This window comes from Andrena cerasifolii, chromosome 10, assembly GCF_050908995.1.
Source record: "Andrena cerasifolii isolate SP2316 chromosome 10, iyAndCera1_principal, whole genome shotgun sequence".
NCBI classification, from domain to species: domain Eukaryota; kingdom Metazoa; phylum Arthropoda; class Insecta; order Hymenoptera; family Andrenidae; genus Andrena; species Andrena cerasifolii.
The window spans coordinates 2,232,143-2,246,012 of NC_135127.1; the positions used below are offsets into that span (position 1 = coordinate 2,232,143).

The window sequence follows — 13,870 nt, forward strand, 5'->3', positions numbered from 1 at the left end:
GAGCTGAGATATTTCAATGCAAAGTTGCAATTTGCCGAATTTTATGTTCTTCAATTAATAGCGAATTCGGACTCGCACTGACTCAGCACTGGTGCCAGAAAATGACTTGGATTGGTTGTTTCTGATATAAAGGAAGATAGGTACCGAATTCGGTATAAGCATCATCGTCGACGTCGTCATAAAGTGTCGGCAAGAGGGGAACATGAAAGGGTGAGGAAATGTACCGCCAACTCACGCAGCAGGGAAAAGACAAAAAGCAGCTACGTTCAGGTCAGTTAGTAACGTAACCTAGCTAGTGTCAAACAATTCAATCATAACCTGCCAAGTGTCAACTAAGTTAAATTGTCAACATTTTGAATTGTCATGAGTTTTTACACCATATAGGACACTGAATTATTGTCTCAATTACCAAGATAAGTCGCCAAAATTGTTTAATACATTTTTTATGTAAAGTTTATAGAAATGAAGGGGACGCACAGGCTTGGATAGAAATGAAGGGGATGCACAGGCTTGGAGTTTGTCCAGAGAAGGTTATATAGACAGAGAAGCAACTTGTTTCGCCCAAGTTTCTGGAAATTTGTCAAATAAGGTAAAACGAAAAAATTTGTCAAAGGACATAGCATTAAGAATTAAGAAATTTACGGCAGACTGCTTGCAAGGTAGAGCAGATCGCATTAGTGAAGAAAGTACGCTGAAAACGCATCTCCCTTGATACTTTTCAATCTTCTGTGAAAGATATTCGTAATACTTTAAAATCCACAGTAGTTCCCACGCTATTCATTAAGTTTATTAGTTTCCCATTAACAATATTTATTTCAATTCACCAATAAACATACTAAATTAATTTTATTCCAACACCAATAAATTGTGCGTTAAAAACATTGGATCTCTTTGTTCATTTTTGCTGAATTCCCATTAGCATTTAAATTTCCTGCAACAAGACTTCCTGCCATATGCTCTCACTTCCTTCGAACACATTTTGTAGTTTCTACACTTACTATAGCAAAGGGCCACTCTATTTCTATATATGTTCTATGTTAAGTTGTATGCGTTGTGATCTACGTCAGAGAAAAAAATTTATTGTGACATAGTATTATATTAATTAAACGATTTTATTCAGCTTCGATCCTCTGTTTCTTCTGTGTTTGGTTCATATCTGAAAACTCAAATTTAAACCAATTCCACCAATCCAATTGTCTTGAAGCTTTGAAGGTGTGCGTAGTTTGGATCACAATACAATATATTTTTAAAAGAAAATAACCTCGAGGGGGTGAATAAATTATCAAGTCATCAATAAACTCTACAAATTTTGTGAAATTCCCACAAAATTACCTTTTTTTAAAAAAGGTATAAAAAAAGTGCGCCAAGTATACACGCGCGCGCAGACGAACAAAAAAAACTTTCGTAAATTTATTAATGCGCTATATTTAACTTTACAAAACTAATGATATACAAAAATTGCGCCAATTATAACGACTATTTGTACAAACAATCGGATTTAAATTGAATAAAAGATTCATCATTGGAAGAAACAAAGAAGATAATAATATTAAGCAGATATATTTTTATAGAAATAAATATTACAATACCAATAAATATTTTATTCAAAATACTTGGCGCTGCGAAACCAAATAAATATTAATTGTTTTGGTATAAATAATAAAATAAGACACAACACCACTGAGACAAGAAAGAAAGAAAAATATTAATGCAATTTATACATATTTATTCAGTTTAGCAACACCAATTCGGAGCGCAGCGCCAAGTATTTTGAATAAAATATTTATTGGTATTGAAATATTTATTTCTATAAATATATACCTGCTTAATATTATTATCTTCTTTGTTTCTTCCAATGATGAATCTTTTATTCAATTTAAATCCGATTCTTTGTAATAATAGTCGTTGTTATAATTGGCGCAATTTTTGTATATTATTAGTTTTGTAAAGCTAAATATAGCACATTAATAAATTTACGACAGTTATTTTTCGTTCGTCTGCGCGCGCGTGCGTATACTTGGCGCACTTTTTTGTAGCTTTTTTTTAAAAAAGGTAATTTTGTGGGGATCTAATATACAGAGGAGCCCACGGATGAACAATTTTAATTTTGGCGGTATAATGGTAATCTCGGATAAGCTGCGCCATGTTGCCGAAAATCGTGATTGATCAGGAATGTACTGGATTACCACCAATCGCGTGCGTTGCGTAGGTCTCGGTCTGTCTCGAACATTCCGAGCTGAACCGTCGCAGTGCACAGGTCATAGATAACTAGCACAGGTGCAACGCAGAACAAGGAATTCAAAGTGAGTGTACCACGTGTTGTACGTAGAAGCAGTGATAAAAGTTTACGGAGAATTTCAACATCTTCTAAACACCAAGAAGAGATATGTAATTATGAACAATTATAATTTCAAATTATCTCCTTCGCGGAAATCGGTATATATAAGACATGTCTTGCATGCTGCAGACGAGCGAGTTTTGCCGCGCGGGCATTTCTGTCGTGTAAGACTAATAAAAGAATAAAACGCAGGAGATAACGTTTAAAATGTTAAATTCCTTCGATAAAGTATAACGATGCGTGGTCGTCAACGCGATACATTCACGAATGCTTCTCGGCATCGCAGTTGTCCAAAGCCTGTCTTGTTCAAGCCACGACGCAGTTATCGGAAAGACTACGTTTATAACAGCCTCAAATGTCGAATTTTCAATGCCTAAGTTGACGACCGCTAAATGACCGTTTCGGAACTCACCCGTCTGCCTCGGGCCTAAGGTTGTCCGGTAATTCCTATCCTATCTTGTTGAAAATTGTACCAATGTATTGGTGAAATTTTCCCGATAGAAATAACCCGAAACATATATTGCACTAGTTTTAATAGTAACCAATTTGAACATATATTATCCTGAATAATGATCGGGGTAAGACGTACGAATTAAGATATTGTTAAAACTAGCCCCATTTGCCATATTTTGGCTCATTATTGGTACTATTTCCAAAAAGATGGAACGAAAATCATAGAAATTGAAATTTTCATGATTGGAAGATACTAAATACATCTCGCGACCCAATACCGGCCGTCCGATTATGTAAAAGAAATATTTTGCGTCGTGACTCTTGTCGCCTGAGACCTTTTCCTTTATAATGTATTTCTATACGTCCTTCAGTCGGGCATCGCAAGATGTAAGCCGTATGTTGATAAATATTGAAGTCGTAATCAGTGAAGGATTTAAGGAAAATGGCACAGGTGGCAAACGTTATGAGAGGTACAATTTTTATTTGAATAAACATTTTGAATAACGAATAAAAGTTAAAAAAATTATTCGTCATGTGTTTTATAAAGATTACCCGGATTAACTTTATTCGACGCACGACGAATAATTTTTTTATTCGATGAATAAAGTTAATTCTTTTATTTGTCGAGCGTTTCAACTTCAGCGTCGAAGAAAGTTTTCAACTTTAACTTTATCTTTAACTTTATTCAACATCGAATAATTTTCTGACGTGCTCCCGAGCCGCCGAGAACCGGGGAGTTGGGGCATGGCCCGTCGCGTAACAATGTATATCTACTATTCATTCTATCTCTGAAGTAGTTGATTCAATAATCCATATTGTTAGTCATTGAACTCCTACTTCTAGCCAACCTACGAAATATTAATATTACGCTAATATTGTTAAAAAAAAGATATACATATTATATAAAATTTATGTAACTTACTCACTGTCCAAATATTTTTACAATGTTAAATTTCGATATTAGTTTAGCGCTTATTACACAAACAACTGTGTACTTTGAATAATGAAAATTTATGTTCCTACTAACTACAATAATTGTTGTAATATATTAAGAAACAATTTCAATAACATTATTATAAACAGAGTGGAATCTTTACACTTCATCGATGGTAGTATGAATCATAGAGTTTATATTGACATCCTGAACAAGCACATCCATGCTAGTGCAAATAAAATGGGACTTAATGACAATTTTATACTTACCCATGACAATGATCCAAAGCATTCTGCATATAATACTGGGCAGAGGGTTTTATATAACACACCAAAATATTTGAAAACGCCGCCATAATCAGCACATATTAATCCCATAGAGCATCTATGGGATTATCTGGACAAAAATATTACATAATCATAATATTGCATTTAAAGAAAGTTTGAAAACTGCTCTGCTAGAGGAGTAGACATTCAACTTAGTGAATTCCATGCCAACAAGCCTCAAAGCTATTATAAAATCAAAAGGCAATCTCACAAACTATTAAAACATTAAATATTTAGTTTATTTCCATAGTTTATTAATTCTTTATTTAACTGTACGAATCCTTTTTGCGCGTCCATTTCTGCACGTTTATCTGTTTATGTGAATATCTTTGTAAATGTTAAGGGGAATAAAATTTTGTTTATACAAAATCTATTCTATAAACAGCGAAGAATATGTATTAATCATTTTTTTTCGTTAAAATTTATTACTGACATGGATATAGAAAGTTTTACTTTAAATTGGTCGCTGTACGAATACTTTTTACACTCACTGTAAGTACATACTGCTTTGTACCATACGCGCCAGTCACAGAGTCTACGGTCGGTCAGCCGAACGCGCGCTAGAAAATTATTTGACGTCGGATAAACCACCGGTTAGAGATACAAATAAAGATGAACATCTTTTCTCGACGATAAACACCAAACGCTCGATGAATAAGAATGTATCTTTATATTCGACGATTCAATTCTCAACGAATAAATCCATTCATCTGTTGCGCGTCGAATAAAGATAACCCGGGTTATTCTTATTCGACGCATGATGAATAAATTTTTTATTTTTCATTCGTTACATGAAATTTTTATTTAAATAAAGATTTTGCTCATCTCTGGTCTTTAGCCATCAGATTTTACGTCCGAATGCACAGTGGTCTGGAGAGCGGCCAAAATCCAATTTCTCATTTCTAACTTTAAAATACAATTTTTTTGTATGAATTGACAACCCTCCACAGGCATCATTTTTAGATGATTCTTCGAGTAGATAAAATATTATGAACACGAAATCATGAAATTTTATGTGAAACTAATTGTATTAATTACTCATTGTAGAACATCAAAATAGGGGTTTGTATTATACTGTTATACAATAGGTAAGCAAGTATACTTCAGTTATTTATATGTGTCATAAGCATTTCTTAATTCATGTACATAAGATGATTAAACTATGAGAAGGCTTATAAAGCGACAGTATTATAGATGACAAAACAGTGGATAGCGTAATTAAAGTTAGCGAGAAAGGCAATAGTATTTTTTCATAGTTTATTTGTTGTCATTAGGACAGCAAATTAATCAGAAACACACATCTCAACTGAAATTTCTACTAAATGTTAGAGTGATTCTGGGTATCACCAAACCAAATCTTAAATTTGGCAGAACATTCGTCAGTTTCTTTCGAGTTTAACACGTTGATCGCCCAGCGTGAATCGGTGAAGTTTCTCCCGGGGCCCAAATAATTAAAAATGATTTATCGTAACTAATAAAATGTTACATAATATTTTAAAAACAAATTTAAATATAGTACAAGTATATTTTGAATTGGTTTGCTTTATATTGTGTATACTCATAATTGTGTTACAAATAAAATTACTATTTCTGTCCTCTCTGCTGTATGTATACCGTCAGTGTAAAAGTTAAAATATCGTTGCCAATTAATTTTAGTTTTACCGTTCGGATACACACACTACGTTCACTAATAATGGACCGAGTTTCTCCATGTTTGCACTCATTTTCATCAGGAAATCTTAAAAAATCAATTAGTAATAATTTCATGAACATTTATCAAAAACATGAACATTTTAGTTTTCTGTACTGGGTATTTTACTCTCTCGGCTGTCAACGGGCCTACCCGGGACCGCAGGTCCTCGCAGGCAGTAAGGAAGCAAAACTGTGGGATGGGTAGGTCTTTCCCAAAGATCCGAGCCCAGATTCTTTTCAATAATCCGAGAAACACTGTACAGAAGTCCCCGAGTTCGAAAATCCCCGGCCAGTTATACATTTCTTTTACTATTGTTATTTTTTTTTAAATCTTCCATCTTCATAAAAGCATAACAGATATGTTTAAGTAGTTTGGAACAATCAACCCAAATCCGAGACTTCGTTCCGAAAATCAGTAACATAATGGTTTATGATGGGGCAATATAGTCCAAATTTGGAAATTCCAGCAATAAGAACGTTTTCGGAATGTCGTACAAACGCGTAACACATGGGATAGATACGACACATTGGACTTTTTAACAATAAGCCTTTAGTGGAGCTAGCGTATGCTAATCTGGATTGATGGAGGAAGATGAAAACACAGTTCGACAGCCGTCTGAACTTGTAACATTCAATAGCCGTTTCTTATAGGTTTTCGTGCCATGAAAACGAATCCGCAAACCGTTTGTCGCCATCACCCTCAATTTTTGAGAAATTCGATTTTGAAAAAAAACTGCAATTTTCACCTTTGAACATCTTTTGTGTCGAAACGGTAATATTTATTCGGTTGCTCGTTGCGTCAAATTATTCTATGAACCCTCCCGAATACAATGATATAAGGTATTATTGCATTATGAACATTTAAATATGTTTAAACATCGATCAAAGGGAAAAGGACACCCATAATACATAACTTAATTTTCCTTTACACATCTGCTTACCAAATTTCGCTGGGTAAGCAGCAGTTCGTCCTGTAAAACTCATAAAGTATGGTCTTCGCTTTCATTAATTGCCGCTGTTCAAGAAGAATAGAAAAACTCCGGTTGAGAAAATCCCGGAACCAATAAAGCCATCAAATTTCGTTAGGAGTCGGTCCCCGATTCTTAGGACGAAGTAACCGATGTAGTTAGAAAGCGTGCTTCGACCATCGTCAAAAAGTCTCGAATTAAATTTAACGTAATCCATCAAATTGCATAGCTAATTGTAAGTAAGTTTGAACATTCCCGCGCAACCTCACGAGCATCAAACATATCGAAAACCGTTCCGTTTCGTTACTGCGGTTCATACGCTGTTGGAAACGGAACGCTATGAATGCACGCAGCGACTGCGCTGCGGTCTATACGCAGTATGCGTGAATCGGAACACACCCCATAGTGTCTCTACTGCAGTTGGCTACACTCAGGGTTCCCGGCAAGGTTTGGCGGGCTTTAGCTACGCTGTTGGAGGGGGAAGCACCTACAGGAGTGTGGTAAGTGCGTGAGCCGACGCCAGCGCCAAGCCAGCCAAGTGGCGCCAACGCGAAGCCAGCCACGGCCAACCAGCGTTGGCGGGAAATATGTTGTTGACGCTGGTTGGCCGTGGCGTCGCTTTGTCTCCCGCCGTGGCGTCTCGCACACGCATTACCACCACTCCTGTAGATGTTCCCCCTCCGCGAAACATCCGGCTTTGCAAAATGTTGCCCAGAAACCCTCACTGCAATTGGCTGCATTTGAGGAAGTGACTGCGTGTGCGACGTGTTTCCTTCTTAAAGTTTACAAATTATACTCACGTTCAATTCTTATACTTTTATTTACTGGTTATTCTGTTTATTGCTCATCATTTTTCTGCATGATAACGAGATAATTTCTTTTACATCAATTCGGTATAAAGTACAAACCGATTCAAATTTTGCGTTTGACTAACGAAATAAGAAATTGTTTGATACGAAATATAATCTATCTCTGCTACGTTGTAGGAATGAAACGGCATACATCGAGGAATTCGCATCGTGATGAAAAACCAAAGCCCTCGCGTAATGAAGATAGTGACGCGGTTCTACGTGCAAGAACGGAAGAGGAGAGGCGACAGCGTAGACGCGAATGGATGATCGAACAAGAAAAAATGGACAGGCATGATAGACTGAAAAGAAAAATGATTATAGAGTATGAGATACGACGCGCTCGTAATATGAGCTTAGCATTTCCCAAAGGAAGATGCTACAGACCTCGTAGGAGTAGAAGTGAATCTCCACCTAGTCGATATAGAAGAACTTTTGCACATCATACACCTGAAGATACTGTACTTTCTAAAAAGTAAGTATAAACTGTCCTTAATTATTAACTGTTGAAGTAGATGCAGTGTCCCATTCTGGAGGATTTCATAGACAAAGAACAATTTTAACATTTCATTGTCGGGTTGTGGAATTTCCTGTTTTATCTTTGGACCGATATATTTAGATTAAATATGTTTTTGAGTATATCCAGAAAAGTAAATTGATGAAGTGTTAACTTATATTTGTAAAAAAATATCGAATTTAGTTGATATAATTTTTCTGCAAGAAGTAATAAAAATGTTAAATTGTAGTAACTTTCAAGTATAAATGCATTAAAACATATATACAAATAATATTATTCTGCACTTTAGGTTTGAAACATCAAGTGGTACAACACCCTTATTTAAAGGACCTGATGGAATAAAAATTAATCCAATAGAACTTCACAAAATCAAAGTAGATATTCATAGAAACATTCCTGGAAGAGTATCTACCAATGAACTCAAGCGGGATATACCCAACAAGGAAGATGTGGTGCTTAAAAGAAGAGCGGGTAATGTGTGGTTTTTTTACCATAATTTCTTAAGAATTTTCAGTCATTCAGCAAACGAGTAGGTACCATAAAGGAAAATGAACTCAACGCGGAAGATGATTCTAGGGTTTTCTAGAAATCGTGTTCAACAAATTGAAGTTTCAGGACATTGTATGCTCTCTAATATAAAAATGCCTCTTCTCTGTCAGATATTACTCTCCTCCACTTTTAGAATCCATTTAGTTTCTGATTAAATGTATAATCGAAGTTTAGATAAATATTTCCACATTTTCACTTTATTTTATATCCACATTTATTTGAAAAATGGAATCCCTGTCACTGATTTCTACAGTCATGAAGATTCTGGACTCTACAGTCATACTGCATCCCCTGTAATATTCAAGAATTTTCTCAACTTTATTCATCAAATTAATAATGTGTTTTTGATTCACCCAGGTTATAGCAAATTTGGATTACAACATTGGATCACTATATTGATCGCATAATGTGCAATATGTAAGCACAATTTCTTTTTACTTTGACTGTTTTAAGATTGCTTGCTATGCTTAACGTATCTCTTACTTGTTGCTTTATGGACAGTATGTTTTTTTCTTACGAGCTTGCACAAAGAATTATGCTTCAATTATATTAACTGCTATAATCAGTATAATATATTTTGGTACAAATTAATTTTCCCCAAAAAAACGTAGTTCAAACATGTTTTGTGCATTCTCCTTGTGTCCTGGTTTTGGGAATGTGTGCATGTTCAATGTGGATTTTTTAAATGCTTTATAGCAACGCTGTCCAAGGTCGCTTACGCGTAAGCTCGGGGTTCTTCCACTCTCGTCCGCGTTGTCAGGGATACCGTGCGACGGTAAAGAGGCGACCATGACAGACCAGCTGCTAGCCTAGCTAACCCGTCATGGGAGCCTTCGTAGCGTCGCGCGGTCTCCTTGACAACAAAAGGCACGCTGCGGGAAAGAAAGATTGGAAGGAAAAGCAGGCGGCGCGTGAGGGGCCCCTGCACTGGACAGCGCTGCTTTATGTACTAACAAGGGGAGGACACCATGTGGTAGACACCGATTTTGATGAGCCTTGGCACGATGGATCTATGTCGAAAATAAGTAAATAGGTGTCCGAGCGTTTCTGCCAATGGGCCTTAATAATAGAGACATTTACATGGAAATTATTAAAAATTTCATAGTGGCCGTGGGGTTTTAATGGGTAAAAAGCCCACACTACCTTGGCGCCTCTAGGGGATTCCGCTCTGAAGAAATCGGGTGCCTTTTGAAGATTTCCTCAAGTTAAAAAAAATTTATAAAGTTTTTTTAACGTGGAGACATCTTCAAAAGGCACCCCGACGCCTCCAGAAGGGAATCTCCCACGGATGCCAGGGTGGTTTGGGATTTTTACCCACTAAAACCCCACGGCCACTGAAATTTTTAATAATTTACATGTAAATATCTTATTATTAAGGCCCATTGGCAGAAATTCTTGGAGACCTATTTACTTATTTTCGACATAGATCCATCGTGCCAAGGCTCATCAAAATCGGTGTCTACCACATGGTGTCTTCCCCTTGTAAGAACAGACCAACTGGAAGATTTTCGCGTCCTGGAAGATATTTTAAATCTTGATATTCAACAACTGAAGAGGCATGGTGAAACATTATTCATTAGACTCCAACACTGGAGGAAACGAAATCAGAAATTAAATCTTAGAATTTTTCAAAATTTTTGCATAGTGTGGTATTTCTTATTCTTATTCATCTTTTATTTTATTGCATTAAATAAATAACTACAATTGGAAAATAGGTGCTTTCTTTTTAAAGTATGGGTACTCGTAGACATAATTTACTTGGTTTGAAAAATATGCGTTCTAAAGCATTGTATATAGAGTGAATATCACGAAAGCTTAACGTTGCGATTCAATCAGGTGGAAGATTACTTAATCGTCCTGGGAAATATGAACCATCCCGGAAGATTTTATTGTGGAATCATGAGTCCTCTGCACACAAATTAAACTACTTTATTTGAATTATATTGAAAGGCGTATCGATATGTTTATATTTTTGTAATGAATTCGTAATAGACAATGAGTAACATTCTAAGAATTTAGCTACATTCTTTTGAAAAATTATTTAATGCGATTTGTATACGCTATGTGAAAAAGAAAAGAAAATATTACATTATAAATTAAAAATTATCAGTTGCTACAGAATATTTCGAGTTAGATGTTTTATTAAAATTATGTCATCAAATAATTACAATTATAAAAAATTAATTTCTCTTAATATATCTGGCACTCAAGAAAATTATAAGCCATTTTTAATTATGTAAAATACTCTTTATTTATGACGAAGAAAAATAAATTTACACGTACTTTTAATATATAAAATCATATAAATTAACAACAATTTATTTATCCAAATTAAAATTGACAATACGAAATGACTTTGCTCACAATTGTTCAGAGCGAGTCTGTTTATCTGAGTAGTGACGTTAATATCTTCAAGATCTGTCACAGCTGCTAGTATTGCTTAAATGCTTTCCCAATTTTACATACGATTGCTTTTCTATTATTAAATTTACTAAACATAACTGTAGGAGAGGGATCCAAGCCGATATTTGATAGAGAAGAAATAAAGAGAGAAATAGGTGAAACAGAAGAAGTTGAGGAACATCGTACTGTCGGAACTGTGAATTTGGAAAATTCAGGTATGTTTATTATTTGAAATTGCTAAGGTTTATTACAACTACTGTTTTACAAATATAGATATTTTAATGTTTAGAAAACCTGTGGAAAACGTTGAGAAGGCATTTGGCGTCCTTGAGTCCTACAAGAACCCGAAGTCACAGTCCTAGGCGTGCGTGGTCCCGTCACTCCAGGTTCGTGCCTGGATTATACACAAAGTATTGCAATATAAACATAAGTGTAAACCATATACAAACAACTTGGTATTCTAAATGTGTTAATGTATAATCTAAAATTGTTTAGGAAATTAAATTTTTTGCTAATTTGTTTACACTCTTTCAGGTATGTCGATTCTAAGCATGAGGATGAAGGAAGTTACAGAAGTGATAGGTAAAAGCTATTATTACACTTTCATGCATTCGCGTACATTACATTCCTTCCAATTGTATTTCACCAGACTATTACATTATTTACATAGGGAGAAAGATCATAGTAGAGAGCGGAAAAATGGCGAGAGATCTTACCGAGAACATCGAGAGCGGCCCAGAGATCATTCTCGAGACAGGAGGGAAACGGATAGATCCAGAAAAAGAGATAGGCCTAGAGAACAAAGGGTTTCCCCAGAGTGTTATATTGGACGAATTCCTGTTCCTATTTATTATGGAGTAGGTACTTTATTTACATAAAAATGCGATAATTTAGCGATAATATAAAACTCATTAATTTCTTTGCTCAGAATTTTCAACCGAGACCATTAATGGTTCAACCATGGGGCCCAATTCGAGGACTTCTTGGAGGTAATATACATCCTCCTATGATGACACCTTTAAGAACATTTCCATCACGATCAATAATAATACCTCCAGATAGGTATGGATTCAGAAAAAATATAATTAGTTTTCTTACATCTGGATAGATGTTTGTAGTACTTACAAACATTGAAAAATTTCACGATCGATATCGCCAGGAAATGGGACCGAACGTTCTACAGGGACGTAGACGTCAAATAGATACATAGCGAGAAATTGAAATACCATATTGTAACACTATATCAATAAAAGAATATACCTTTCTATTGCAAAAAATTAACTTGACCTTGACATCACTTCCAGTACCTCATTCATGAAAAAAAACCGTTTGTACCATTATATCCGATGGAACTTATACCAAACAGGAATATTTTAAATAATTTTCAGTTACTGGAGTAATTCGTAAGTAATAAAAGATTAAAAAGGAGACAGTGTTACACGTATTCAGTAAATTCTGTCGCATCGTCTCTCGGTCCGAAATTTAATTTGTACGATGTAGGTATAGGTATTCAGCGAACAGTATTATTCGATGCTCGCGGTTACTTTGTCGCTGTCAATGGGTCGTAAAAGAGAAGAATAGAACGAGCCAGCGCTCAGTCTGCTAACATAGATACACAGCGTTGCCAGCAACATTATGCAGGACTACAGGACTGTTCCTCTCTGCTAAATATGTAAGTGATCCTGCATAATGTTGCTGGCAACCCTGCAGATACACAACAATTTTTCAATAACAATAACGGCTCAACTTTTTTACTTTTAGTTTTTTCTGCATAAACATTTCTTTTCAATTATTGATAACATTTTCCTGATTATAATGAGAGTAAACATTTGATATAATTTCGAATTTTCTTTTTTTTCTGCTCAAGTTCCTTTTCACTGAGCCCTGGATTTCACCAGCCGATCGTGTTGTAATTTAAACTTTACGTTCTAGACAAAAACGTTTTCCTATTTTACAATACAGGTATTTGCTGATTGAAATTAGAATAAGTCACATCTGTTATTTTAAGTTGTTTTATTTTTTATAACCCTGGCTGCATTTTAAATATTAACTAAGGACTATTTAATTTAGGAGATAGGACAGTAATGAATCACAAAAAAAATCAGGGAGTCAAGTGTGTTGACTGATTTGGAGACTTTTCCTTGTTATATGTTTTATACAATAGTCAAAAAAATAATAGGAGTAACAATCTATATTCCTATGAATCCTATGTCCATGCAATATAGGGACGCAGGAATAGTTGCGACTTTACGCAAGGGGAGTGATACGTATTTTGGGGGGGGGGGCACCTACATCTGCCTGGATTTGATTGGTTGCATTCTACGCATGCTCCGTACCGCAAATTATGAAAAAGTGTTTGCTATAGATTAGTACATACAGACGTCTAATTGTAAGGATATACTAATGAAATGATTATTCACGAATATAAATTATAAAAATAATGAAAATTGAAGAAAAATATGCATCTATAATTTGTAAAATATATGAGATGAATACGCATTGCATACCACACTACGAGAAACGCTTCAAGTATGGCTGCCACTATCCCTACTTGTGACGCGACAAACGCATCACTGCCCTTGGGCGAAGCAACAGCCAATAGAAAGAAAGCGTATGTTACATCGTCGCCCCTCCCCCAAGGATATCACCCCCGCAACTATTCCTCTGTTCCTATATTCCTATGTCCATGATTGAGTCCGCTGAACGCATTTATTGTCATATAGCATATAAAGTCACTAGACGAGGTATATCGTCTTCGCTCATTCACGCCCATGCGCCGGTGTGGGGTCTAGTGATGACACAATAGATATTCATTAAAAATGATAATTAAAAGACAATTCCT

At 35.4% G+C, this 13,870-nt stretch overlaps 1 protein-coding gene and 1 long non-coding RNA gene across 9 annotated transcripts; one reads left to right on the plus strand and one right to left on the minus strand.

Annotated features, from left to right (window-relative positions):
* Nucleotides 1-129: 129 nt before the first annotated feature.
* Nucleotides 130-12,305, plus strand: LOC143373936 (uncharacterized). 8 transcript variants are annotated; one of them, XM_076821666.1, is made up of 9 exons: nucleotides 130-270; nucleotides 454-589; nucleotides 7,698-8,034; nucleotides 8,366-8,547; nucleotides 11,133-11,243; nucleotides 11,318-11,414; nucleotides 11,563-11,610; nucleotides 11,678-11,885; nucleotides 11,957-12,305. In XM_076821666.1, exons 3-9 carry the CDS (start codon nucleotides 7,700-7,702, stop codon nucleotides 12,134-12,136), a joined length of 1,161 nt encoding a protein of 386 aa, XP_076677781.1. In that variant the 5' UTR covers nucleotides 130-270; nucleotides 454-589; nucleotides 7,698-7,699; the 3' UTR covers nucleotides 12,137-12,305. The 8 variants fall into 8 exon arrangements, with proteins under 8 accessions (XP_076677781.1, XP_076677778.1, XP_076677783.1 ...); XM_076821663.1 differs by lacking the exons at nucleotides 130-270; nucleotides 454-589 and adding an exon at nucleotides 2,235-2,388; XM_076821668.1 differs by lacking the exons at nucleotides 130-270; nucleotides 454-589 and adding an exon at nucleotides 2,272-2,303.
* Nucleotides 3,367-3,749, minus strand: LOC143373972 (uncharacterized). The gene is made up of 2 exons (XR_013086583.1): nucleotides 3,553-3,749; nucleotides 3,367-3,502 (listed from the first exon to the last, which is right to left on the minus strand). It is a non-coding gene; the product is annotated as an uncharacterized LOC143373972 (long non-coding RNA).
* Nucleotides 12,306-13,870: the final 1,565 nt, after the last annotated feature.